Raw genomic sequence first — 27,120 nt, 5'->3', positions numbered from 1 at the left:
AAACAAACTACAATCAAAACCCATGATGCAATCCAACAGTAACAAAATAATGCAAGTGCGTGCCACTATGGTGTTGTTAGTGGTGTTTCAGCGCAGTTATAGCCAAGCACAACCGTGGGTATGGTGCAAACCAATTCAGACCATAAGCCTCAAGGCATCGACCTATTCAACCACACCACTAACTCACTTCTCTCTCTAATATTCTTCATACCCATCCATCCAACTCACTAACCCATTCCGTCTTTCATCTACCATGCCTCCTCTCTCTAACTCTCCACCCTTCTCATTCACGTCATGCTCAAATACATCGGTACCACATTTCCATTATGCCTATGCCTACCACGTACCCACCATGCCCACTCATCTCTCTCATGTTCCGCCATTCCCATGCAAACCTGTCACCATGCATGCCCATATTTTGCACTCACCATTAACCATTTATCCCACCTGATTTCATTATGTATTTGTCCAACCACCTGTCATCACCCACGCCATCCATGAGCAAGAATACCAGCCTGCTTCCCTCGTTCTCTCTCATTGCTCGACACGTATTCCCCCCATGCATGGCCACCTTAGCCCTCATACCCACTGATTCTCACATTCCATGCTCACGGAATAGGACCCCCCTCACCACATTTTCTCTCTCTACACCACACCACATGCCCCTCACCACCTTTTCTCTCTCTACACCACGTCATGCATCCATTCCACTCTCCATGCTCTCTCATGCATGCCATCACCCTTCTATGCCCACCTTACCCATCCTTTCTTGCCACCTTTCTCTCTCTACACCACGCTCTTCATGCCCACTTCCTATCCACATGCATGAAGCCATGCATGGAACCATGCATGCCACCACCCTTCTATGCCCACCTTACCCATCCTTTCTTACCTCCCTTCTCTCTATACACCACCCCACTTCCTTATCCTTTATCCTAGAGGGAAAGGTTTGGTGAGTTTGCTCATTTTAATCTCTACAGTGGACGTTTTTTTTTATGTTTGTGGGTCTTGCATATTGGCTTTGAGCCCTTGGGCCTTGGTGCAATTGGGCATGGTTTGAGTTGATTACTTTAAAGCAGGTTGTGTGTTGTGAGTCCTTTGGGCCCGTTTAGGTTTGGGGTCATTATGCTAATGAATGTGGGCTTAAGTTGGAGCCCAAACCCGTTTGTATTGATGAAAGGCCCCTTGTTTTGTTTTCCCATTTTAAGTTGGCCCATGCCCATTTGTTTGTTTTAGTTGGAGATGTGGGCTTAAGTTGAAGCCCAAGTCCAAATAAGATGATGAAAAGCCTCATGTGATTATGCTAGTGGATATGTGCTTGAGTTTGAGCCCAAGCCCAGGTTTGTGATAGAAATGCCTTGGGCTTGCCCATGTTGGCCTTGCATTTGGGTTTAAGTTGGAGCCCAGGCCCGTATGTGTTGGTGAAGGGCCCCTTGTTTTGTTCTCTCATTTTAAGTTGTCCCATGCCCATTCCAAGCCCATGCTCACTTCAAGTTGATTTGTTCACCCACCTTAAGTTAGCCTATGCCCATTCCAAGCCCATACCCACCTCAAGTTAGCCCTTTTGTTTTCAATTTGCATGGCTTATCTTCTTAAAAACATTAATCCCTCAATAAATTTTAATTCCAATTTTTGAAATTTTAATTCTCATACCAATTTAGTTAATCATTATTAATTCATTTATTTATTTATTCATTCATTTTTAAAAAAAAAAAAAATTCAATCTTTAAATAATCTTTCAAAATTCCATTTTCTAAATCAAATTCCAATTTCCGAAATGTTAATTCTCACATCAATTTATTTAATCATCATTTTTGTCAGTATTATTATTCTATTTCAAAATTTCCTTCTTCCAACAATTCCAATTTTCCGACTTTCGAATTTAATTTTCAATTTCAAAAATTTCGATATTTTCATTTATTTACTTAATCATTATTATTTTTTTATCCAAATTATTTATTTGTTCACTTATTCATTTATTTAAAGTTCAATCCTGATTTAATTATCCAAATTCCCAATTTCTAAATTCAATTTCCAATTTCTAAATTTCCACATTCATTTACATAATTCTTCAAATTCTCAATTTCTAAATTCAATTTTAAATTTCTAAATTTCCACATTTATTTACTTAATCATTATTATTTTTTATCCAATTTATTTATTTATTCACTTATTCATTTATTTAAAATTTCATTCTTAATTAATTATTCAAATTCCCAATTTCTAAATTCAATTTCCAATTTCTAAATTTCTACATTCATTTACATAATTCTTCAAATTCTCAATTTCCAAATTCAATTCTCAATTTTCAATTTCTAAATTTCCACATTTATTTACTTAATCATTATTATTTTTTTATCCAATTTATTTACTTGTTCACTCATTCATTTACTCAAAATTCAATCCTTAATTAATTTCCATAATTGCCAAATTCATAAATTCAATTTCTATTTTCGCAATTATTTATTTAATCTTTATTATTTCATCATTATTATTATTATTCCATTCTTTTATTTATCTACTTATTTTGTTTATTAAAATTCCGTCTTTAAATAATTTTTCAAAATTCAGATTCCCAAATTTAGCTCTTTGAAATTCCAATTCCTTTCGAATCTAATTTCTAAAATTCTCATTCTTATATTTAATCTCTAAAACTCCAATTTTCAAATAATCCACATCCAATTTTCAAATAAATTTCAAAAATCCAATCTTCTCTCAAATAGTTTTAATTCTACTCTGATTTTCAAAACAATCTACTGCTCCTCTTGATTTTAGTAGGCATGAATGAATTTTTCATAATTCCAGAATAATGGAATCTGTGATATTAATTCATGCAAAAATGAATGGGCTTTGGTGGGGGCCCAACATATGTGTTTTCCTCATGATTGATTGATTGATTGTTTGATTGATTTAATTGTCATGCGTGCTTGGTTTTATTCTACCCTATGACATGCTTGAAATTATTCTTTAATTGTGCACTAACCTCACTTTTTGCTAAGCGCATTGTGGCTCGTCACCCAGGTACGTATCTATTCCCATTCCGGTATTTCCATATACATGTTTTGATTCTCTTATGTGCATGATAGTTCCGGGTATTCATTGTTTTCCTCATCAATTGCCATGATTGCTTCATTTTATTAGTAGAGACCCGACTTTAGGGGCTTAGAGGGGTGCTACGGTCTTTACCGTACCTTCCCGATGAGTAACCTGACCCCCGAACCCGATCCGGTTTTTCACAGACCACCTTTTCCAAAATAAGGAGTCGCACTTAGGGTCTTTCTTTCTTATTTTGTTTACCCTTTAAAAATAAAACAAAAATAAGTGGCGACTCCAAGTCATTTTCAAATAATCAATAAAAAATCAATTTTTCGAAATCAAAATCGAGCTCGCCATCGAGTGGGAAACGCATTGAGCCAAAAATGCGGGGTCCACAATGTGTTATTTAAAAAAAAAAAAATTTAAGGTTAAGTTTTGAGGATTATAGTAGGTTTGAATAAGAATTTGGTAATTGGTAATTTTTCAATTACAAGATGGTTGTTTGAGTCATTTGCACTAGGGGTACAACTTGGACGGGTTGGCCCAACCCAACTCGAATCTAACCCAGTGCCTCTGTAGGTTTGGGCAAACATTTTCATTACTTAGATTGAGTTTGGTTTAAGTTTTCTCAACCCGAATTCAATTTGGGTTGGACTCAGGCCAAAGTTCGCACAATTGACCCAAACCTAATTTAATATTTTTATAATATTTATAATGTTTATTATCATATATGATAATATTAATTTTCTTTTTAGATTTTAAAGAAAAATATCAAGTTATAATTATATCATATACTTTTTCATTTCTTAAAAAAGATATATAAGTTTATTTTTACTTTTCTATTGTTATCTTGAAATTTTCTATTATTTATTATTTAAATTTTGATATAAATATATAGAAAAAAAAATTTAAAAAAAAAACTATTTTGGATGAATTTGGATGGTTGATGTGTTATTTTTAAAAAAAAAAAAAATTAAGGTTAAGTTTTGAGGATTATAGTAGGTTTGAATAAGAATTTGGCAATTGGTAATTTTTCAATTACAAGATGGTTGTTTGAGTCATTTGCACTAGGGGTACAACTTGGATGGGTTGGCCCAACCCAACTGGAATCTAACCCAATGCCTCTGTAGGTTTGGGCAAACATTTTCATTACTTAGATTGAGTTTGGTTTAAGTTTTCTCAACCCGAATTCAATTTGGGTTGGACTCAGGCCAAAGTTCGCACAATTGACCCAAACCTAATTTAATATTTTTTAATATTTATAATGTTTATTATCATATATGATAATATTAATTTTCTTTTTAGATTTTAAAGAAAAATATCAAGTTATAATTATATCATATACTTTTTCATTTCTTAAAAAAGATACATAAGTTTATTTTTACTTTTCTATTGTTATCTTGAAATTTTCTATTATTTATTATTTAAATTTTGATATAAATATATAGAAAAAAAAAGTTTTTAAAAAAAAAACTATTTTGGATGAATTTGGATGGTTGATGTGTTATTTTTTTTTAAAAAAAAAAAATTTAAGGTTAAGTTTTGAGGATTATAGTAGGTTTGAATAAGAATTTGGCAATTGGTAATTTTTCAATTACAAGATGGTTGTTTGAGTCATTTGCACTAGGGGTACAACTTGGACGGGTTGGCCCAACCCAACTCGAATCTAACCCAATGCCTCTGTAGGTTTGGGCAAACATTTTCATTACTTAGATTGAGTTTGGTTTAAGTTTTCTCAACCCGAATTCAATTTGGGTTGGACTCAGGCCAAAGTTCGCACAATTGACCCAAACCTAATTTAATATTTTTATAATATTTATAATGTTTATTATCATATATGATAATATTAATTTTCTTTTTAGATTTTAAAGAAAAATATCAAGTTATAATTATATCATATACTTTTTCATTTCTTAAAAAAGATATATAAGTTTATTTTTACTTTTCTATTGTTATCATGAAATTTTCTATTATTTATTATTTAAATTTTGATATAAATATATAGAAAAAAAAGTTTTTAAAAAAAAAACTATTTTGGATGAATTTGGAATCTTGCAACCCAATGAATCCAAACAACTCAAGTGTAATCCTATCAATATAAATTTAACCCGATCAACTCAAGTTTAATTCAATCAACCCAAGTTCAACCCAAATTTAGAAAAATGAGGTTGAGTTGGGTTTGGGTTGAGTACTTCAGGTTAAAGGTTGGGTTGGGCTAAGTTTAACTTGATTGTTTCTTAATTTAGATTGAGTTTAAGTTAGTCATCAATTCGATCAACCTGTCTAAGTTGCAACCCTAATTTGCACTTTGAGTCTTTGAATTTGAGGTGTGACATGACTGTCTTGCCCTTAAAGTGGGTCTTAGGGCGTGAAAGTTACACTATTATATGATGTAAATGATTGGTCAGTAGTTTTATTATATTATTTTGTTAATTGTGATTTCCTTTAATATGTTTGCTTGTTTGATTTATTTATTTTTCTCAATGGAGTAGGATTGACAAGTGAGAAGCTAGCATTGAATTAAATATTTTGGGATATTTCTATAATGATGCATCCTCAAAATATGAATTTCATATTGAATTGTTTATATTAATTTGAAATATGAATTTGAGGATTAGGTGGAGAATATTTCTATGATGATGCATCCTAGAAATATGAATTTCTTATTTAATTGTTTATTTTCATTTGAAATATGAATTTAAGGATTAGGGATGAATTAATGATGTATCATTATATTGTTTAAGTTGCAAGGAGATTATATAGAATGCATCATTATATTGAATTAACCTCAAAGACAATTTATGTTGAAAATACTTTGTCAAGGAGATTTTAAAACTTAGAAGGAATTGTTGATAAATATGCATTTTTTGCCAAATTCAAATAGTGGGAAAGATTTTAAAATTTTTATGGGTATTGATATATATAGGTACATATTTTTTTAAAATGTTTATAGAGACAACTATCATAGATAGGGTTCGAGCCCATTTAAGGGACAACCCTAACTCAAACCACTCAAAGATAGGGTTCGACCTCATATAAGGAGTGACCCCTATTAATTACTCAATGACCAAAGTCTTAAAAGTGGTTCCACACTATTACATAATGGCTAAAGCATTAAAGGTGATCTCCCATTAATCACATAATGACCAAAGCCCTAAAGGTGGATGCAACCAATGCCATTCAAAGCAACACAAAATTGATGCATTCATTTATTATCTTCCCATATAAAATCCACCATGAGACAACTATAAAAAATGGGTTCATTCTTATTTGGGGACCTCATGTTTTGAGTTATGACTAACTTGATCATTGGAAAGAGGTTTACCTAATCATTCCATCCCCCCTCACATCCTATTTTTTTGCAGATCTGTAGGAGGAAAAAAAGGCATTAAGTTCAACCAAAGGTAGAGGAGGTTGCAACACTTGTTACTTGCAACTGGTCATTAATAAATAATTGAGCTATTATGTATCAAATACGTTTGCAATTTTTTTTTTTTTAAAAAAAAAAAAACTATGGTGGCAAGAAAATTTTGATACTTAAGAATCAAGTAAGTAAGACTAAGGGTCTCTTTAATAACTGTTTTCAAAAATAATTTTGAAAAATATTTTTTGAAAATTATTCTATGACGTTTTATAAAACAAAAGTCTGTTTGAAAACCTAAAATATTTTCAACTTATTTTTAATATTTTTAAACATATTTTAAAAATGAATTTTATGTTTCATTTTATATATTTGTATAATTATTTTTTAAAACAGTATTTAAAAAATAACTAAATGATATTTTTTTAAAACACTCTATTTTATATTCTTAAATTTTCCTAATTTTTTCTTGTGGAGAATAAAATATATTATCCTCGACGAAGATTTTCTAAATAGGCCCTAAGTCTTTGTCGAGATTAAATATTTTTCTATAGCTTTGTAACCAGAACTCGTGTTAATTTAAGGTTGTGAAACCAAACAATAATTATGTACTTTTTTGTTATAAATTATTTTAAGTACTTTTTCTCCACTAACTTTTTTTTTCTTTTGAAAATAATATTATGTCTTAAAACTCTTTTTTCATCCTCAAAAATGATATTTTACTGTACAAATCACTTTTTTCTTTGGTGGTTGCTATGGGATGATGGTGAAGGGACCATGTTAGGTAATATTTTCTCATGGATTTTTTATTTTATTTTTTAACATAACCTTTTTTCCATGAACCTTTTTTTGTAATTCAATGCAATATTTTGTCATGAATTTTTTTTTTCATTTCTAACAATAATTTTCTACCATGAGTAGTTCTTTTCTTGTCTTTTAAAAAAATTTAAAATTTCTTATTCTTTGATATATTGTGGAAATAATTATATTGTGTTCTTAAAGACATTTTTAAATATCTTAAATTTTGAGAATGTGAAATTTTTTCATTTAAAAAATTTTAAAAAGCATTTTTAAATACATAATATATGTATCTATTTTTTATATAAGAATTCATACTTTGTAAGTAGAGTTTTTATTTTCAAAAGTAAAAAATAGAAAATGTGTTTAAATGTAACCTTAATTACTTAATTTTAATTATAATATATTTAGAATATAGAAAGGAATTAAAACTTTAATTTAATACTTGTTTATTATTTTATTTAATGTTTTAATTATAAAGTATTTTTTATTTTTATAGTTTTTAAATATATAAGATAAATAAATTTGTAGAAATTAAACGGATCATAAACAAATCATTTTGACATGATTAATAAATAAATTAAATGCATGGTATAGTCAAACCCGAACACGATCCGATTATAAAAATATTAGACGAGTTGACACAATTATAAGTAATATTAAACCTAATCCAACCCTCTAAAATTCCTTTGAAGCTATGTTCCTGTATCAAATTTGCCACCATACAAACAGAATGGAAAAGAGAAAAATAATTGGTATAAAATTAGACTTATTTGTGGTGGGTTCACAGGGAACAAAACAACAAGAACAAGCATAAAGACACAAAATGGAAAGGAGGCATAGGGAGCTTATGATGAACAGTCCTAGATTAATGCATGAAGGGCCATGCGTACGGAGGAAGAAGTGGAGGAAAAGGGTCTGAAAGGAGATGGGTGAAGACAAAAAAAGAGCAAAACCTACTTGCGGGGATGGGTGTCCTCAGGGGTGGAAACGCCGGCCACAACTTTGGCAACGTCCAGGGCGCTGGCCTCCGGCTTTTTCTTAGTGTACAAGGTGAAGTAGCTCAGAGCTGCCACAAATGCCAACCCCCCAATCGCCAATTTCAGTGGACTATGAGGTAGTTTGCTCCGCTGGTGAAGTACTTCCGTCGAATGCTGCCCCGCCGCTGGCATCTTTGGAGCCCCTGCTCCGCCCGCCTTCTTCCCGTCGCTCGCCGGAGTTGCCATCTTGAGAGATCTGCACTACACTCAACGTCTTGTATGTTGTCGGTTTGTTTGTGAAAGTAATTGGAAGCTAAACAAAGAAAGGAGAGAGAGGCCCAAAAAGGAAATGGAAGCTAAAGAAAGGGATCCATTCACATTTGGTGTGGCTTCGTCTTCCCCTTCTCACCGGTTGAATCGCTCACGTTTTCACTCCTCTCATTAAGGAAAAGCCAAATATTTGTTTCATAAATAAATAAATATTGTATTTATTTTCAATATTCTACACACTTTATACCCTCTTAACCAAAATTCACCTCAGACTACCATCTCAGCTTCTTTAATATATGTTGGGATCCCCACATCCAACCTCATGGTTGGTTTGTATTGCTCAGGCACAGCCGCACCAGCCTGCACACACATTTCCACCACAACAGGGGCTTGACCATAGAAGTTCTTAAGTTCCCTTGCAAGGGTTGCCCATTAGGAACATGCCACACATATCTTGGTGGCATCAAGTCATTGAGCACAGCTGCCCGCCAACCATGCTGCCCGTTCCGTTATTAGTGCTTGTGAGCTCCACAGTTTTGCGCCTTGTGTCCGGAGGGCCCTATGTGCACCTCTGGACAATATCCACAAACCCTTACTGGGTACATTCTCATTAGCTTCTTGGCTCCTCCCTTCATTTTCTCCCATGCTTTAAGTGTTTCCTCAGCAAGCAAGGCTGTTTCTTCTGCACTAGATGGGGCCTCGATTTCTGAATCAGGTATTTCGGTTAATAGCGGTGTCTTGGGGACTTCAGGGACAGGGTCCGGCAGTTCACTTTCATCTGCATCTATGAATTCACTCTTTGTGGGGAATTCAGGTAAATCAGCCCCAGCTTGGATGCAGAGCTCAACTACAGCTGGAATTCTAGGAATTGAGAATCTCTCCTCATGAGGAATACGCCTACCAAGACGGTCAAAGAGGTGAAAAGCATCAACAGGCACCAATATATCTTCAATGAATGCATTTCCTGTGGGCCTCTACATGATTTGAATGGGTGCCCGACATGTCCAACGTGGATTTCGTTACACCACCTGCAAAGTTATTGCAAAGCATTGTTATTGGAACATATTCAACCAAGAGTTTCATTACCAGACCCTAGAACATAAAGGAACAGCTTTCAAACATCTTAACAACAAATTGAGTTCAACCCGGTTGAAAAAACTTAATCTAATCTCAATTCAAGTAATGAAAATGTTTGTCCAAATCTGTACTACCAAGTTAGATTCCAGTTGGGTGAGGTCAACCTGACCAAGTTGTACTCCTAGTGCAAATAACTCAAACAATCATCTTGTAATTAGAAAGTTACTGATTATCAAATTTCTATTCAAACCTATTATAATCCTCAAAACTTAACCATTGTGACATTGTTAAAATAATATCAAATTTAAACAATTCAAACACTAATTAAATTTTAATATTTAAACAATATTCAAAAATGAAAGTTTAAACTAAAAATCCTAATAAGGACAAATTCTCAACCTAACCAATCCACTCAGCATCCAAACTAAGAGTACCTAAAAAAATATTAATGAGAAGGAATGAACTCAAAGCTTAAGAAATATTAATACAAATTCATGAATTAATAATTTTCAATTATAAATACAAATAGGAGATATATTATAAAATCTTTTTATAAAAACTTTTGAGTTCAAACATTATAAAATATTAAAAACTTTTCAATAAAACATTTTCATATTTATGTCAATAATAATTTCATATCAATTCAAAATATTTTTACTCCAATTATCAAACAACAAATGGTATCCAATTAGGTGAGACTTTGAAAATTGGTGTCTACTCTCAAACTTGTCACTTTTAAGGTGATGGAACTAAGCATTAATAGTACCAACAACCTCCCATAAAGGTTGGAATTTAAAGCAATTATTTCCCTCATCAAGAAATGTAAAGATCAATAATTATATCTCATTAACTAGGATAGAAAAGGACAACAAATATCTCATTAACTAAAGCCAAATAAATCGGAATCAAACATTTTGTTTCATTTTTTCAAACTTACAAAAAACATGATATCTTCATATTTTTCAATCATAAACAAAAGTAAATATTCTAACATATTTTTCATATCAAATGTATCTGATTCATACAAACAAACAAAAATAATATTTTACATCATTCAAAATAACATATGAAAGAAAAATATTTTCTTTTATAAAATTAATATTAATTTTTGAAGAAGCACTCAAAATCTTGAAAATTTTGGTATGAAATCCTCACCTAACATAACATAAGAAATGATTATTACTATCGAATATTTATCTAAAATTATTTTAATATTAAATTAAAATAATTAACTTATTCTTAATCTTAATTTTTTATTTTATTTTATTTTTGCCTTCTTTATCTACATCAAACAAAAATTTGTATTATATTATATTATATTTGTTAACTATTTTACATGATTATAATACTTTTATTACGAATGTTTAACAGATAAATTTATTACTTAAAATTAATAAATGTAAATACCAATTAAATTTAATAAGATAAATATTAATCAAAATTAATAAGAATAAAAATGTTAAATTAATAGTTTTTAAAAAACTTAAGTTGAGCTTATAAAATGACATTAATATTAAAGTAAAATTAAAATAATAAGTTTTAAGTTTATAAATTATAAATAGTTTAATTTAAAACTAATTTAAATCATGAAATAATAAAAATGGATGTGATTTGGTAGAAAAAATTCACAAAAATATTCAACAACTGTGCTGGCAGCCCTAATCAAATACTGTGCTTCCTTTTTCTGAATCAACCGAGTATAGTGTTGAAACAAACGCAAAGTATTCAAACTTCTACAAAATCCCATCATCAGAAATCAAAATCCAACAATATTCAATCTACTGATTGTCTTCAATACTTCACAGTCTCTCTCTTCTCGGGCCTTCACTCACTTGATTTGTATGCAGAGTTGAAGAACAGAAAGTGGGTGCCATAAGAAGAGGGAAGGGAGATTTGAGAAATGGGGTTGTTTGGGTAATAGGGGGAGGGGATAAGATGAGAAAGTAACAGTATTGTTTTTGGCTTAATTTGTTTGTCCTTTGGAGTTGTCGACAAGGCAGAAAGCAGTGGGAAGAGGATAAGGAGGAGGGGTTGCCTTGGAATTGGAGAAGTGGAGAGGCTGTTTGCGGACACTGGTCGCCGCTGTACAACCCACATGCCCTTTCAAATGGCCAATGAATCTGTAGATTCCTAAAACCCCACTAACCCCACCACCTATACCGCAAAGAAAACCCTCTGCAGATTGCTCGGAGTGTTGGTTTTTGGTGTTTTGATTCGCCGCATCTCATCAATGCAAGTCTCTTCACAAGCCTTTTCCAACCACCACTTTTCCTTCCACCCATCTCTTCCTCTCCGTCGTTTTGGTAGGTTTCTCTCTACTGCTCCCTGGTTTTTGGCTTTCTCTCTTGTTACCATGTAATTATTGGACGTTGATTTTCAGGCAACAAGGAATCAGTGGTTTTCTTTTCATCATCTTTTCTATCTGTGAGTTTTCATTTCCCTGTCTCTCTTTGATTCATCTCTCTATTGTATTATGCTCTGTTTGGTTGCTGAGAAAAGAGAAGCAAGGGAAGGAAAGGAAAGTCTCTTTTATTTTATTTTATTCCCCGATTGAATCAACCATCCCAAGTAGTTGTATTAGGTACACAGTTGATTTCAGGCTCTTGATTTTGTTATGTTTTCCCTTCGGATTCAAAATTGTGAAATACCTAAAATATCAAGTTTATACCCTTTTCTATGCAAGATTTCAGTTTTTGATAATCTGGTATGCATTTCTTTGATGATTCCATGATGAGACGGTTAGATTTAGAGGTTTATGTCTTTGGGATCAAACTGTTTGTATGAGAAATTTGGTTTGAACAAGATTCATTAATTAGAAAGATTAAATATGAGCCCAAGGCTCATGAGTATGAACAGAGGATTACTTGTTTTGCCTTCTCACCTATCTTCTTAATTTCATTTGCAACCATTGCAATGGCAAATAATTTTTGGAAGAGTATGCAGTGGGATTTTTCTTGGTGAGGTTTAGTGTTTCTTCTTCTTCAGTGGGATTTTTCTAGGTGGGGTTTAGTGTTGTTTATGGTCTCTATTTAGGATAGTACTGTAGTCCTCGGTAAGAAAGAACACCTTTGAACCCACCATTGCTTTCATTCGGAACATGGGCTTAATTTCAGAAATTCCAATTTTTTGTATGGTAGGTGAAAACAGGTTGGGGAAAAAATTTTATTTTTATTGATTCTAAAGGAAATGGATACAGCTGATACAAAATATATATAGACTTTACAAACATATAGGAATAGGATTTGTTACAATAGTTATCCTAATTTGAATAGGAAGCTAATTTAAAATAGGAGATAACGATCCATGCTTTGTAGGCCTATTAACCAGATTTATCACTTCTAGTTCTCCTAGAAAATAGCTTCTAAAACAGTCGAACATTTTTATTCTCTCCCTTAAGCTGGATTGAAGATATCAATCAAACCTAACATGTTAGTTGGAAATGTTGGTTTAGGTAGGGTAGTCCTTTGATGAATATGTTAGCCAACTACTCCTTTGTTTGAATGAAAGGTGTGTAATTAGTTCATTTTCCAGTTTTTCCTTTATGAAGTATTGATCAGTCTTCCCATCTTTGTCTTATTATATTGTGTTATAAGCTATGTTTATCACTGCCTTCTTGTCATAGTATGGTCTCATAGGAGCCTCTGTTCTTCCAAGAGGTTTTTTAGCTGAAGAAGTTCACACATCCTATGTGCCACAACTCTGAACTAAGCTTTTGCACTACTTCTAGCAACATCCGCTTGCTTTTTTACTTCTCCAAGTCACAGATTTCCCCCAAGAAATGTGCCAAAACCTGAGGTTGGCCTCCTGTCACCAATGGAACCTGCCTAGGCAACGTCCATGAAGGCCTCTACTAGTAATAGGTTTTTTCTTTTGATTAGCAATCCTCTCTCTGGTGTCCTCTTTAAGTACTTTTGGATCTTGTATATTGCCTCCATGTGCTCTTCACTTGGTGAGTGCATATATTGGTTCACAACACTAACTGAAAAAGCTATATTTGGCTTAGTGTGTAACAAATAGATTAACTCACAGAATAACCTTTGGTAGTGTTCTCTATTAACTGCTTTCCCTTTCTTGGACAACCGAATTATGTGATTGGCATCAATGGGAATATCACCAGGTTTACATCCTAGCAGGCTAGCATGCCCACTTCTTTTGGCAAATCAAGTGTATACTTCCTTTGTGAGGCTGCAACACCCTTGCTAGACCGAGCTACCTCTATGCCTAAAAAATATCTCAAAGGACCAAAACTCTTTAATTTAAATTTCTTAGCAGGTACTTTCTTGATTTCTCTTATTTGTCATTTCAACTTCATTATTTCTAAGCAGGATAATATGATCTGCATATACAATAATGCTAGTGATCTTACCCTTGGTTGAGTGCTTGAAAAACATAGTGTGGTCAAATTGGCATTGTGAATATCCTGAACTTCGAATGGAGTTTAAAAATCTATCAAACTATGCCTTAGGCGATTGTCTTAAGCCATATAAAGATATCCTAAGTCTGCACACTTTTTCTCTTCCATAAAGCACATTCTTGACATCTAGTTGATGCATCAACCATCCTAGGTTGGTTGCAAGTGAAAATAGTACTCCAATCGTATTTATGTTGGCCACTAAAGCAAAAGTTTTTTGGTAGTCAATCCCATAAGTTTAAGTATACTCTTTTGCAGTAAGTCTTGCTTTGTATCTATCTACTGTCCCATCATCCTTGCATTTGATAGTGCAATCTTTTGATTAATTGTCAAATGCCATCTTTTGATAGTGCCCTCCTCCTCTAGGACTACCTCTCCGCATATTGGAATCTTTTGAGCTTCTTGTACAAATTTATGAATTTCTACACTAGAAAGGTTGGAAGTAAAGGCTTGGTAAGAAGATGACAACCTGTGGTAAAACACAAAGTTTGAAATGGGATAAAGAGTTCATGACCTAGTTCCTTTTCTAAGAGCAATAGGCATGTCAGGGTCATTTGTTCTTTTAGGAATGGATGCACTATTATGGACAGGGGTACTTGTAACTTCTATTTCTATAGCATTCAGATCCAAGGAATGACTTTACACTCATGGAGGATGAGCATGTTCTGCCCCTTTATGTTAAAGCTGCCTAGAATAGACACAAAGCTTAGGGTGTTGGGCTTCATCTACAACCTGTCTTTCAATCACAGTTTGTGGCATTGAAGAGTTGGGAGATGAGATGAAGGTAGTAGCTCATGTTGGACACTCGGGTTTGAATAATAGGGATAGAAAAAGATTTCCAAAACTGATATTCCATAGAATTCTCCCCCTAAAGAGAAGTTTGGGGAAAAAAACCTGTTTTCAAAAAATGTGATATCAAAGGTGACAAACAACTTTTTAGATGCAGGATCATAACAGTTACACTCTTTTTTGTTAGGTGAATATCCCAAGAAAACAAATTTGACAACCCGTAAACGTAATTTGCTTCTAAGGTGATTATGCACATGAACAAAGGCCGCACAACCAAAGGTCTTAAGTGGGAGAGAGGTGAAGAGTTTAGTTTGAGGATAAATTTGTATGAATGCACTCAAAGGAGTTTGAAAGTTTAGAATACATGTAGCCATGTGGCTTATGAAATAGGAAGCTTCCCCACAAAAGTGTTTTAGCATCCTAGAGATGAACATTAATGAGCATGCAACTTCCAACAAATGTCAGTTTTCTTTTTGGCAATACCATTTTGTTGGGGTGTATTGACACATGATTATTGGTGAACAATCCCATTTTTTGATAAAAAAAAACTCCCTAAGATATTTGAAAAATACTCTCTTACTATCACTTCTTAAAACTCAAATTTGTTCTCACAGCCTCAGATTTTTCTTTAGGCAAATAAATCTAACAAAGATGTGTGTGATCATCAATAAAAGTAATGAAGCATCTAGCTCCTAAAATGTTAGTCACACCTAAATGGCCTTAAATATACCATGCACAAGAACAAATAGTGCAAATTTTTCATAAGGCTGTAATGAAAAATGAAATCATTGATGTTTTGATGATTCACAAATTTTGCATTTATACAACGGACTTTTTTGCAAATAAAGAAAACTAGAGTGCCCTAATTTACAATACCATAACATGATTTCATCCACACTAGATTGAGAAGAAGTTTTCTTCACTACTTGAGCTTGTCCTTCTAGAGCAGCATCATCTTCAAAGTAGTACAGCCCATTCACCCCCCTAACAATGCTAGTTCTCTTCCCTGAATCCAACTCATGGAATTCACTGTGAGTATGAAAAAATTCAACAACACAATTGTAAATCTTTCGTAAACTTGCTGACAAAAAAGAGTGTAAGAGAGATTAGGAATATGAAGAACCGAATTCAACATTAGAATTCTTTCCTGCAACCGAGGACAAAGATCTATCAACAATTCTTCCTTTTTAACCACCAAAACATGGAATATATGAAGAGAATAAATTTGAAAGACTGGTTATCGGCAATTTGAAAGACTGGTCATCAGCAATTCTTACTTCTGATCTATTGCTCCTAAATCAAAAGCTGTACTTTGGTGTATAGCTTCCTCTTTTATTTATATATTTCCTTGCTTACTTATCAGGGAAAAAAAAAACTGACTCAACTAAAAGCTTTAGAGAGAAGAAAGACCTTTTAAAACATAAAAAGTTTTGAAATTTTAAAATGTCTTTGCAGGAGAAATTTGAAATAAAAAACTTCCCAAATTCTATATGAAACTGAAATATCAATTACTAATTAATTATGACTCTAGAAAAACTAAAAAACTGCAAATTGACCTAAATATCTTTGATAGAGTAATTTGGATTACTTTATTTCCTTTTATTCCTTTTTTTTTTATAAATAAGCACAAGAAATGTATTACGAAGAGGCGCTAAAATAGCAACCCAAAGATGTACAATATAGAGACACTCACCCCCTTACAACTGAACCCAAAACAACAAGAAAACAAAAAAAACCTTCTCCCTCATCGAGAGCTCACCCAATCAATAAAATCTATTAAGGTCAAAGGACCATCTTTTATAAACAATTTGGTCTTTGACCACAACAAATACACAAAAGAAGCTTTCAACCTTTGGATGGACAACACACTATCTTCGAAGGCAATTCTATTCCTTGCCTTCCAAATGGACCAAAACAAATATAACAGACCCGCTTGCCACACAACCTTACGCTTTTTTCCCACAGGGACTCCCTCCACCCTAAGAGGGTTTCCTTTACTGAAGAGGGAAACACCCAAGACACTCCAAACAATGAAAGAGCAACATCCACACTTCCCTTGCCTTTTCACAATGTAGAAGGAGGTGATCAATAGACTTCTCAAACGTTTGGCAAAAAAAGCATCTATTAGTTAAAGCCCAACCTCTCTTCTGATCGGTCCAAGGTTAGGACTTTTCCCCATGAAGCCTCCCAAGCAAAAAAACTTAATTTAGACTGCACACAAGATTTCCATATAATCTTTGAAGGGAAAGAAACTAGAGAGTCCGGCTGCAAGGCTCTATAAAAGGACTTAACCGAGAACAAGCCATCCTTCAAGTCCAACCACCTCTCTCTATCCTCCTCATCCACATTTACCTTCTTCCCACCCAAACAACAAAACAACCTTTCCACCTCTTCCATCTCCCAATCATTGAAAGGCCTAGAGAAGCAAGGGCTCCAACTTCCCCCCCTTTCCCCAAAAGCTGTCCAAACTTCATTCACCCAAGCCTCTTTAGAAGTTGTTAGGGCAAATAAAGAGGGGAATGACTCACGCAAAGGAGTAGTTCTACACCACTTATCCTTCCAAAAGCTCACCTTCCTTCCATCACCCACCACAAAGTCAAATCTAGGGGTCACTAGGCACCCCAACTTTCTAATTGCTTTCCACAACCCAACTCCATAAGCCTCCCTAGCCTCACAAGTGCTCCATCCGCCTCTTTCCCTAGCCTCACAACCCAACTCCTTTTATTCCTTTCTTAGATCTTGGGGATTGGTTCCCATCAAAAAACCTCTTGGAAAAACTAAACATGCTTCTAGTCCACATTATTGTGTATGATTTTATGTTGCAAACTAAATTATGATAATTTTCATATACTTTCTCATGTGGCTACAAAAACCACAAAGAATTTGACATACTATTTTTTTTTCTTTCTATTTTTATCTTTTTTAATCAAAGATGGTTGTGTCAAATGATTTAAAGTGTTCTAGCACAAAAACGCATGGAACCTATGTGTATGCGGTGAGATTATATATATAAGAAGTCGTAATTTGTGATATATTTAGTTGCTTTGTATCCTACATGTCTTCTTATATGGTTAGGTTGACTACTATTAAGTTAGGTTGGATTTACTTGATCTGTGTAAAACCACATTTGGATTCAATTTATGCACAACTCCCTTATCAAATAGCACACGGTATCTCATGTTTATGACTGCCTGGACATCCTCGTGGAGGCAATCAATGTGTCTGCTGTGCCCAATTACTTAAGATATTGATAAGTTGCATTTCTGTTCCTAAATGAGTGATGGGTATTCTAAGATTTAGTTTTTAAAAAACTGTTCCATAAATTCATTGGTTTCACATTCTTGATATTAGCATTCCAATCCATGCAGTCGTGCACTTATAAAGGACTTCATATAGGGTGCCCTCCATGTAGACAGCCAAGTTTGAGAAATTCAAATAACTGTAAGTAAATACATCTCTACTGTATAAGTGTATTGTACGTCACTTTCAAATTATTATTATTAATATGCAGCATTGGAGAATGTATGCACTTCTAAATGTGGTCCTAACTATGCTTGCTTAATTGCCTTTGTCAATTAGAAATTTATTTTGACAACCCAGTGTTACTGTCAGGATTTTTTATATATAATTCTATAACATATATTTCATTTATCTACTCTTTGTAGAACTGGTGGTTGTGGCATTCACAATGACCCTTGGTAGTCTATTTTAGCTTGGGTTTTAATTTAGATTTTGTGAGGGAGAAGGATGTACTTATGGATAAGAGTCTTGGTGCCCTAGAGCCTAGCTTATGACAAGTGGTTGAAGATAGGATTGGGGATTTTGAAGTTCAACGGAAACAAATATGTTTCCAGTGAAAGAGGGATGAGAGCTTCAGGGTCCTTATGGGAGGTTTAATCACAGAATCAGATTGGTAGCCATTGTCTCACTGCTTCACCTTTCATGTAGCCTTATTTTGTTGAAATAAGGTTATTTTTTATGCCATGGCAGAAAAGGTTTTGATACAGTAATCATTGAAATTGCAGTATAATTCAATGATATTCAAGTTTACCAATTATTGTTTTCTTATTGTCAAAAATCTTACAAAATTTGTCCCGACAATTGATGCATGTGCTTTTTCATCTTGATTTATGTCTGAGGACAAATTGCTCTTTTGCAGAACACCTGAAAACAAACCATTTATTGACTTTTAGAATCACTTACATATTTCTATACTGGGGCAGTAGCATTCAAAAATTATATTTGGTTTGTAGGTGAATGTGTGTATCCGGGGTCTACCGCATGTCCTTTTCCTAATGAAAAATTGGGATATTAGAGTTTCCCTCTATATTAAAAAAGAATTTTTTTTCAAAAATCACAAATGATCTGTCTTCACAAGGCCTTAAATACCTAGAAGTAACACATTTACAAGATAAAGAGATTCACATGAGAAAAGTTCAAAATCAGGTTCAAAGTATAGGTGAAATTAGATCTTTTTCTTTTTCTTTTGCTCTTTTTGTTAAATAAAAGGACAAAGTTCAAATTAGAAAAGTTATAGATCAAGTTAGAGCAAAATGAAAAATATTTATGCTTAAAAACCACAAAAAAATAAAAATAAAAATAGAACATTGATCAAAGGATACTAATACTAAAACTTATAGCTTCTTGTTTATCCCACATCTATGTCTTGGCTGATCTCATTTCTATCAAAGGTGAGCATGTAGATTATCAGGCAAAGTCTTGTATATTTTGATTTGTGTGAAATCCCTCAACTGAAAATTTTCTAATGGTTGGTTGGATAGGATAAAATGTGTATATCGTAGGATATTATATGTCACTGGATAGGATATGTATAACCTAAAATATCATTTTCCATAGGATAAGATATTTATATCATAGGATATCATTTCTGATGGAATATGATATCCTTAGATGTTATATGATATATTCAATGGAATGATATTCCAAGGTATTATATCCAATGAGGTATGTTATATCATACTTATATTTGGTTTGTAAAAAGAATAAACAGTGGAATGGAAAACATTTTGCATTTCAATGCATGATATTTGTTTAAAACAAAAATTATATTGTACCTCAATATTGACTATTAAAAAAATATGAAACTCCTCACATATTTAGCATTATTTGAAAAAAAATCGTTCTATAATTTATAATTTAGTAAGTAATTTTTATTTTTTACTACTAATATTTATGATTAAAATATTTAAAATTTATAAATAAAAATACTATATTATATTGTTAAATATGGGAAATAATTTGTATATATTAAATAATACATATATTAGTATTATTTTTTGTGAAATATTTTATACATAATTTTTTAAATCTTTTTCTTTTTTTATTCAAAATTATTTGTTTTACAAAATGAGTAATATAGAAACTTCAAGAAAAAAAAATGAAGAAAATTGATAAGTGTAAATTTAGGATTCATGGTTATACATATCCCTATCTCAACTAGGAATTATTGTATCCCATGGATAGGGGATATAAAAAGGAAGTGAGATGATATATCTCACTACTTACCCTATTTCATGTTTAGTTGCACATCACTTATCATATTCCATCTTCAACTAATCATGAGATAGGATATATTATTTCATCTCTTATCTTATCTCTTCCTATATTCAGCTGGCCAAACATGGCCCTAAGGTTTTAGATGTGATGCATTCCCAATCAAATGGCCTTTTTAATATAACCAATAAGAAGTGAGAGACCCATGCCAATAACTACTTTATTCTATGACTGTAAAGATGATTTTTTTTACACTATTCGACTCTGAATTATTCAATTGCCATCAAGATGATGTTTTTCTGCCCTAGTTAACTCGTTCTTTCTCTCTTTCTCTCTCTCATGTTTGCTGTTTGTCTTTTCCCTTCCTGTTTTCTGCTGCTGCTACAGGGTATTTTTGTGCATTTTTTTGCCATGTGATTATTTACCCCCTCAAATGATTGTATTTTGTTCTCATAGCATTTGCAGAAACTCAAAATCTATTGCTTTACAGAGTTCTGTTTGGGTTTTAATACCTGATATCAAAACTATTCCTTTGGGGGTAAGAGGGGAAGTTAGGGTTGAGGATGCACCAGGGCTGGGGAGTGTGTGGGTGGTCCTAGTATGCTAGATATATATACAAGAGCCCCAAATAGCAAGAAAAAACAGAAACACAATAAAACCTATTTCCATCCTGTACAGGTGACAAAATCTAAGAGAAGATTTGATGACCCTAAAGGACCCCTTGCCCATTTTACCTGAAGCTATATCCAAATGATCCCAAAACAAGCACAAGAGGGCCTTTCCACTACTTGCTGAGAAAACTCTTGCACCAACCAAGTAAAACCTCCTTTGCTGATTGACTCTCTGCAAAGCAACAACCAGTAATTAAATATTCATCCTTTTTTGAAAGTTGATCCATCATCAGAATTTTCTTCCCACTATCTTCCAAGCATAGAAATTCACTTCAGAAGGAGCATATGAGACCCATGCCTCCTAAAGGCAAACAGTTCTGGTAGGGCTATATCCCAAATAAGTTGGATGTATATTGTTGGCCCATTACCTACAACTTGCGTTTTTGAGAAAGTATAACATGGTATTAAAGCTTTGTTTTCTGAGAGTTTTTGAATTTTAACCTTACTACTTGTTTATTTCTCCTATTTATTGAGTCCATGGATAAACCCAAAAGAAAGCTTCCCATGAAGTGGGATGTCAGGGCTATAGCCCAATTAAGCTTAATATACATTATTGGCCAGCTACTTAACTACTTGAACTTTTAATAATATTGGTAGCTTAACAGATTCCAAAGCCTAAAAAGGGATTTGACAGAAGATCTTATCCTTGGTGCTAGTCCGCTCCAAACAATCCTTGAAACCTCTATGCACCTCTATCAACTGAAAAGAGTCTCACTCTCCAGCTCTCAATCATTAAAGCTCCTGATAAAGCAAGGACTCCAATGACTGCTACCACCCTGCAAACTCCCAAATATCCACCACCAGATCATCCTTTTTCCTGGCAATGTTAAACAAAGAGAAGAAGGAATCTCTTAGCATCAATTTTTTTCAATTTGTCTTCAAAAGCAAAATGTTGAAACTCATAGAGAAAAGAAAATTTTTTAAATCACCAATATTTTTTTTTGTCTTAAACAGTGAAGCAAACAAAATACTATCTTGTTTGATACTCTGTTTCATATTTGTTACTTTGAATTATGTGTGAAGGTTATTCTTAAATTCATTTTTTTTAAGTTGAAAAAAATTGTGATTCAACTTTCAATGACAATGGATGTGATTCAAAATTCTATTGTCCTTTTGGGATTACATCCATCTATTATTATATCATATAATAGAGCAAATTGAAGCTTCTGAAAATAGCAAAATAGCATTAACATATTGAGCATGGAAGATATTTATATAACCATGATGTGTTAGCTCAAAATTCAGAAAGCAAAGCTGTCAATTCATGTATAGTACCATGCAAGGTCAATTAAGGGTTCTCTGAAATAGTCAAAAGACAACCAAAATAAATAGATAAACAGATAAACCTATCAAAATAAATAAATAAATAAATAAATAGATAAACAGATAAATAGAGCAACATACTCTTTCCTGAAAGGAAGGCACCCCATTGAGCCAGCTAGTCCAGTCCAGTTTTCAAAACATTGGTGTAAAATAAATAATTAAGTCCAAAGTTGCTGCTGTTTTCATGGATAAAGTTTAGACTGTATGAGAGTTGAGAGATAGCTAATATTATTTTACTTGAAATCAGCATATCATTTCTAATGAAGTGATCCAACTGTAACTGCAACATATTATGTTCCAAAATAAGCAGGATACTGTATACCCATTCTTGTTCCATGTACCATTGCAATTGTTCTCTGATTAAGTTAGCCAACTGGCTTCAACAAACCATGTGCCATATTGAGTGGCACCAAGTATTTTTTCCTTGTTCCACATACAAAGATGAGTTGTTTGTTTAATAATGAGAATGATAGTGGAATTATTCCAATCATGCTATCATTCCTATGTTAGCAGATCTGGCTTTGTTAGAACCTTTCAAACGATGTCAGTTCTATTCATGTCCCCTTTTCCCTTAAGTCAATAACTTGACATAATTTTCAGGCCTTAGTGAGGGTGAACTGGTTTTGCCATGATTATACAAACTGAATGATAGACTCTTCCACATCAAAAATTCCTGTTAAAACAAAAGAATACTACTGACAGCATATCTTGCATTGAATCATAGTGGTTAATTTGGGTTTATATTTTTTGCATGGAAAAGGTTAAAACCTTAAGGTACATTACATCCACACAACTGCTAGCCATCTTAGGGTGCTTCTTCAACTGAAAACTGATATGGCTATTTTCCAATACTCAAAATGGTTCTAGTGTCCCTCTTCCCTGGACGCTACCATTATTCCTATATTCATCTTAGTTTATTAGTTGTATGATACCCACCTCTGTTGCCATGCTGCACTACAGCAAACTGTCTACTGTTTGATTAATAATGTAAATGGATAGCCTTTGTTCTGTGTCTATGTTTCAGGGTTGCAGTGATCATCAGTATCCTCTACAAAGATCCATCATTTATTTTGTTATTCTTGTAAAATTGAATTTTTTTCTGATCTGTTTACTTTGTTCCTTTCTTCTACAGTTGCTCTAAATAGCATCTTATGTACTCCAAAGAAATATAGTGGTGTATCTCAGCACTATTTCAACCCAAAAGTGGAGTTTGACAGCCCATATGTTGATAATAAGTTGCAGAACTGGAATAAATTTTCCAGAAATATTGTTGTAAGGTCTGAGCTTGCTGAAACTGGATATCCTGATGCTGGCTATCCATTATCAGGTTCCTCCAGAAAACCATTCTGCTCTTGTTCTTTCTCATCTTCAAGCTTAAGTGTCTAATCTGTTTTTTAATTGTCTTCCTTAAATTACAGATCTTCAATTGAGCTCTAAATTTAGAGGAATTTGCTTCTATGCTGTTACGGCTTTTGCTGCCATTTTTTTGTTTGTGCTGATGATGCTGGCACATCCTTTTGTGCTCCTATTGGATAGATACAAAAGAAAAGCCCATCACCTTGTTGCCAAAATTTGGGCAACTTTAACTGTTAGTCCATTCTATAAGATTGAGTTTGAGGGGTTGGACAATCTGCCTGGGCCAGATACTCCTGCTGTATATGTTTCCAACCACCAGAGTTTTCTGGACATATATACTCTTCTCACTCTGGGAAGAAGTTTCAAGTTCATTAGCAAAACTGGGATCTTCCTTTTTCCTATTATTGGATGGGCTATGTTTATGATGGGTACCATTCCTCTGAAACGCATGGACAGCAGAAGCCAGTTGGTATTCCATTTCTCTCTCTTTTTCTTTATATAGTGTCTAGGGTGGAAAAAAATTGAACAAGCTTTTTCACTATATAACAATTTTTCTTGCTCTATCTTGTTCAACCTATGGTCATAGTCATACCATGGAATTAAATTCTGTTGGCTTTGCAATACAGGACTGCCTTAAGCGGTGCATGGATCTCATCAAGAAGGGAGCGTCTGTCTTTTTCTTCCCAGAGGGAACTCGGAGTAAAGATGGAAAATTAGGTAGTTTCAAGGTAAGGTGTTCATCTAAATTCTTATTTGAACATCTGTTCTGCAGGTCAGATACTATCATAGAAAAAAATCCTATCTTATGTTTAGCCATGAGAATCATGGATAAAGAAACTTGGTTCTTCTATGGTCTTGACAGCCAAATGGGACTGTTGATGTTTTTGGTTGCTATGAACCAGGGATAAAAAATAAAAAATTAGGAAGTCCTCTATGTTATTAGTCATCAAGTTCTGTGTCTTTCTGATTTACATCTTAACTCAAGATGAAAAAGATCGCACCAATAAAAAACTTCCAGCAATTCAAAGACTGTCACTGTCGCTCTGAATTGTTTCATTTTTGCCTTGCTGTTAAAATATGTAGAAAGGCGCGTTCAGCATTGCGGTAAAAACCAGAGTGCCAGTTGTACCAATTGTTCTCATTGGAACAGGCAAAATCATGCCTCCAGGAATGGAGGGTATAGTGAATCCAGGATCTGTCAAAGTTGTCATCCACAAGCCTATAGAAGGAAATGATGCAGAAGTACTTTGCAATGAAGCTAGAAACATAATTGCAGATGTGCTTAATCAGAAAGGCTGAGGAATAAATCCTTCTTTTTTGTCCTTTACTTCTACAGCTCCATGGTGATTCCCTTGCCATGGATTGAATTAAGATACATAATCCCAAAGGTACGAACTCTTTGTCCTGTTGCTTTCTCCTACTTAATGTTAGTTGTTTCTTCAATGCAACATTTGTGTTGTAAGAAGGTGATTGTTGCACAAGAGAAAATGGATTGTTCGATTGATATCTTTATTGAACATTTAAACCATTGTTTTCCTGCATTTTAGATATGTGCTTCCCCATCTCTCAGCACATTTCTCCCACAGGATATACTACTAATTTAAATAAATTTAATGCATAGCTTATACTTTCTTCCTTTTTCCTTTTGCAGGTTGTGCAAAGCTGCACCAGCTGAATCATATACAAATCTTTTTGTTGCTGTAACAATTCAGGCATTTTGAGGTTATGCCATCGAACATTTAACATGAAGGTTTTACTTTATCCCAAAGACTACAGATTTTGTTTAAGGCTTTCTTTAGATAACACAACATGTGATCACACATTTCCTTCCAGTTTCAACTTGTAGATCCAATGCTGCTGATGCCTTCAGCTTTTTATATTCGAAAGATTACTAAAATTGGAGATGACTGTATAAAGTGATATATAATAAGAATGCATTGTGTTTCAATTAGACCATTTTACACTAGGAATGAAACTGACGGTTGTGGGTTCAAAGGACAGAATCTCTATAACTCAAATACTAACTCCCTCTGTGATTATTAGTCAACAGAAGCCTGCTTGCCAAATCCCAAAGATAAAAAGAAACCCAGACACTTAATTGATTAAAAGGGCAGTTTCATAGGAAAAAAAAAAAACTTTGGATCTAACACACCTCTTCTTTATGGGTCTCCTTAAAAAGACAACAACATGATTGATTACATGAGAATGAATGAAGAACAAAAGTTTGAGTTGTGGTAGCCCACCGGGTGGGGGGGGGGGGTAGCTGGAAAACGAAGGGAGGTGATAGTTGATAAGGATGTTTTGAATTTGATGGAGCCGACTGCAGAGGTGCCGTGTGGTGAAGTGCCTCTCAACCTACGACAGAAACAAGATAGACAGTGTTGAGTCGTCACTCCTTCAATTATTCAATGGTACTGACCAAGAATGTGGTGTGTGATTGTCTGATATTGATGATAATAATAATAATAATAAGGGAAAAGTATGTTTTGGGCAGGTCATTTGGAAATAAATGGGTTTTGGGATTCCAAGATTCCCTTATTAATGTGGAAAAATATTAGAGTTTTATGCATTTCATGCTGACTTGCTCGTCGTGGTAGGTGTGAAAGCAAGTGGGAGAGACAAAGACGATTTCAAGTGAATGCTCTTTAGTTGAATCGGTTGTTTAAGGTTGGGTTTCGGGAAATTTCATATTTGGGGATTAGGGTTTTCTATTGTAAAATACTAAAATGAGAGAAGTAGTCTCGGGTTGGGGAATGGGTTATCAGATGTAGGGATGGCAAGGGGATGGGTTCGAGATGGGTCGCTCCCATCCCAATTCTGTCTCATTCATTTGAAACAATTCTCATTTCTGTCCCATTTAAAAAATTAAACGGGGCGGAATGAGACGGGTGGGTATGATAAATTCTCATACCCCCGTTTAACTTTTTTTTTTTTAATTTTAATTTTTTTTTAAAAAAATTACTTTTAAAATTTTTAATTATATTAAAATAAATATATTTTATAAATAATTAAATTATTATATTTTTTAATAACTTATTTTATTAAAAATATTTTATGATTACTTATATATTAAAAATAATAAAATAAAATTTTAATTTTATATATAATGGGGGTGGGGCAGGACAATATCCAAACCTGTCCTGGGTTTTAAAAAAAATCATCAAACCCGTCCCAAACCTATTTATTAAAATTAAACCTCATCCCATTAGGGACGGGACGGAACAGGTATCCAAAAAGGCCCGCCATTGCCATCCTAATCAGATGAGAGAAACCTAGGTTCGGGTGGTGAGTGGTGAGGAAGTCAAAAGAGAGAGAGAGAAATGCTCCCAAGTTTTCACTATTTTTTTTTTCTGGTCTTTTTAACCTTTCCTACTATGCAATTTGGGCACAAAAAAGAGAGTCAAGACACCGAGCGCATAAAACTCTAATATATTTTGTCCGGGGAATCTTGGAATTCCAAACCTTGATTTTTGAAAAGCCATTTATTTACAAATGGCGTGCCAAAAACTTAAGATTCCCTACTAATAATAATAC

The 27,120-nt window shown here is 33.5% G+C and overlaps 1 protein-coding gene and 1 pseudogene across 2 annotated transcripts; one reads left to right on the top strand and one right to left on the bottom strand.

Annotated features, from left to right (window-relative positions):
- Positions 1–8,647: 8,647 nt before the first annotated feature.
- LOC100253565 (APO protein 2, chloroplastic-like) lies at positions 8,648–11,619 on the bottom strand (annotated as a pseudogene).
- Positions 11,128–25,537, top strand: LOC100248458 (1-acyl-sn-glycerol-3-phosphate acyltransferase BAT2, chloroplastic). Of its 2 annotated transcripts, XR_009466878.1 has the most exons (8): positions 11,128–11,825; positions 11,903–11,946; positions 18,091–18,163; positions 23,363–23,557; positions 23,649–24,055; positions 24,213–24,314; positions 24,670–24,974; positions 25,238–25,537. XR_009466878.1 is itself a non-coding variant. In XM_059740639.1 (7 exons), the coding sequence occupies exons 1-7, from the start codon at positions 11,753–11,755 to the stop codon at positions 24,883–24,885; spliced, it is 1,110 nt and encodes a 369-aa protein (XP_059596622.1). In that variant the 5' UTR covers positions 11,154–11,752; the 3' UTR covers positions 24,886–25,537. The 2 variants fall into 2 exon arrangements, 1 of the variants encoding a protein (XP_059596622.1); XM_059740639.1 differs by having other exon boundaries at positions 11,154–11,825; positions 24,670–25,537.
- Positions 25,538–27,120: the final 1,583 nt, after the last annotated feature.

The sequence above is a fragment of the Vitis vinifera genome, chromosome 11, assembly GCF_030704535.1.
Source record: "Vitis vinifera cultivar Pinot Noir 40024 chromosome 11, ASM3070453v1".
In the NCBI taxonomy this organism is placed as follows: Eukaryota; Viridiplantae; Streptophyta; class Magnoliopsida; order Vitales; family Vitaceae; genus Vitis; species Vitis vinifera.
The sequence above is the reverse complement of the archived record's forward strand: the minus strand, read 5'-3'. Positions and strand labels throughout refer to the sequence as shown.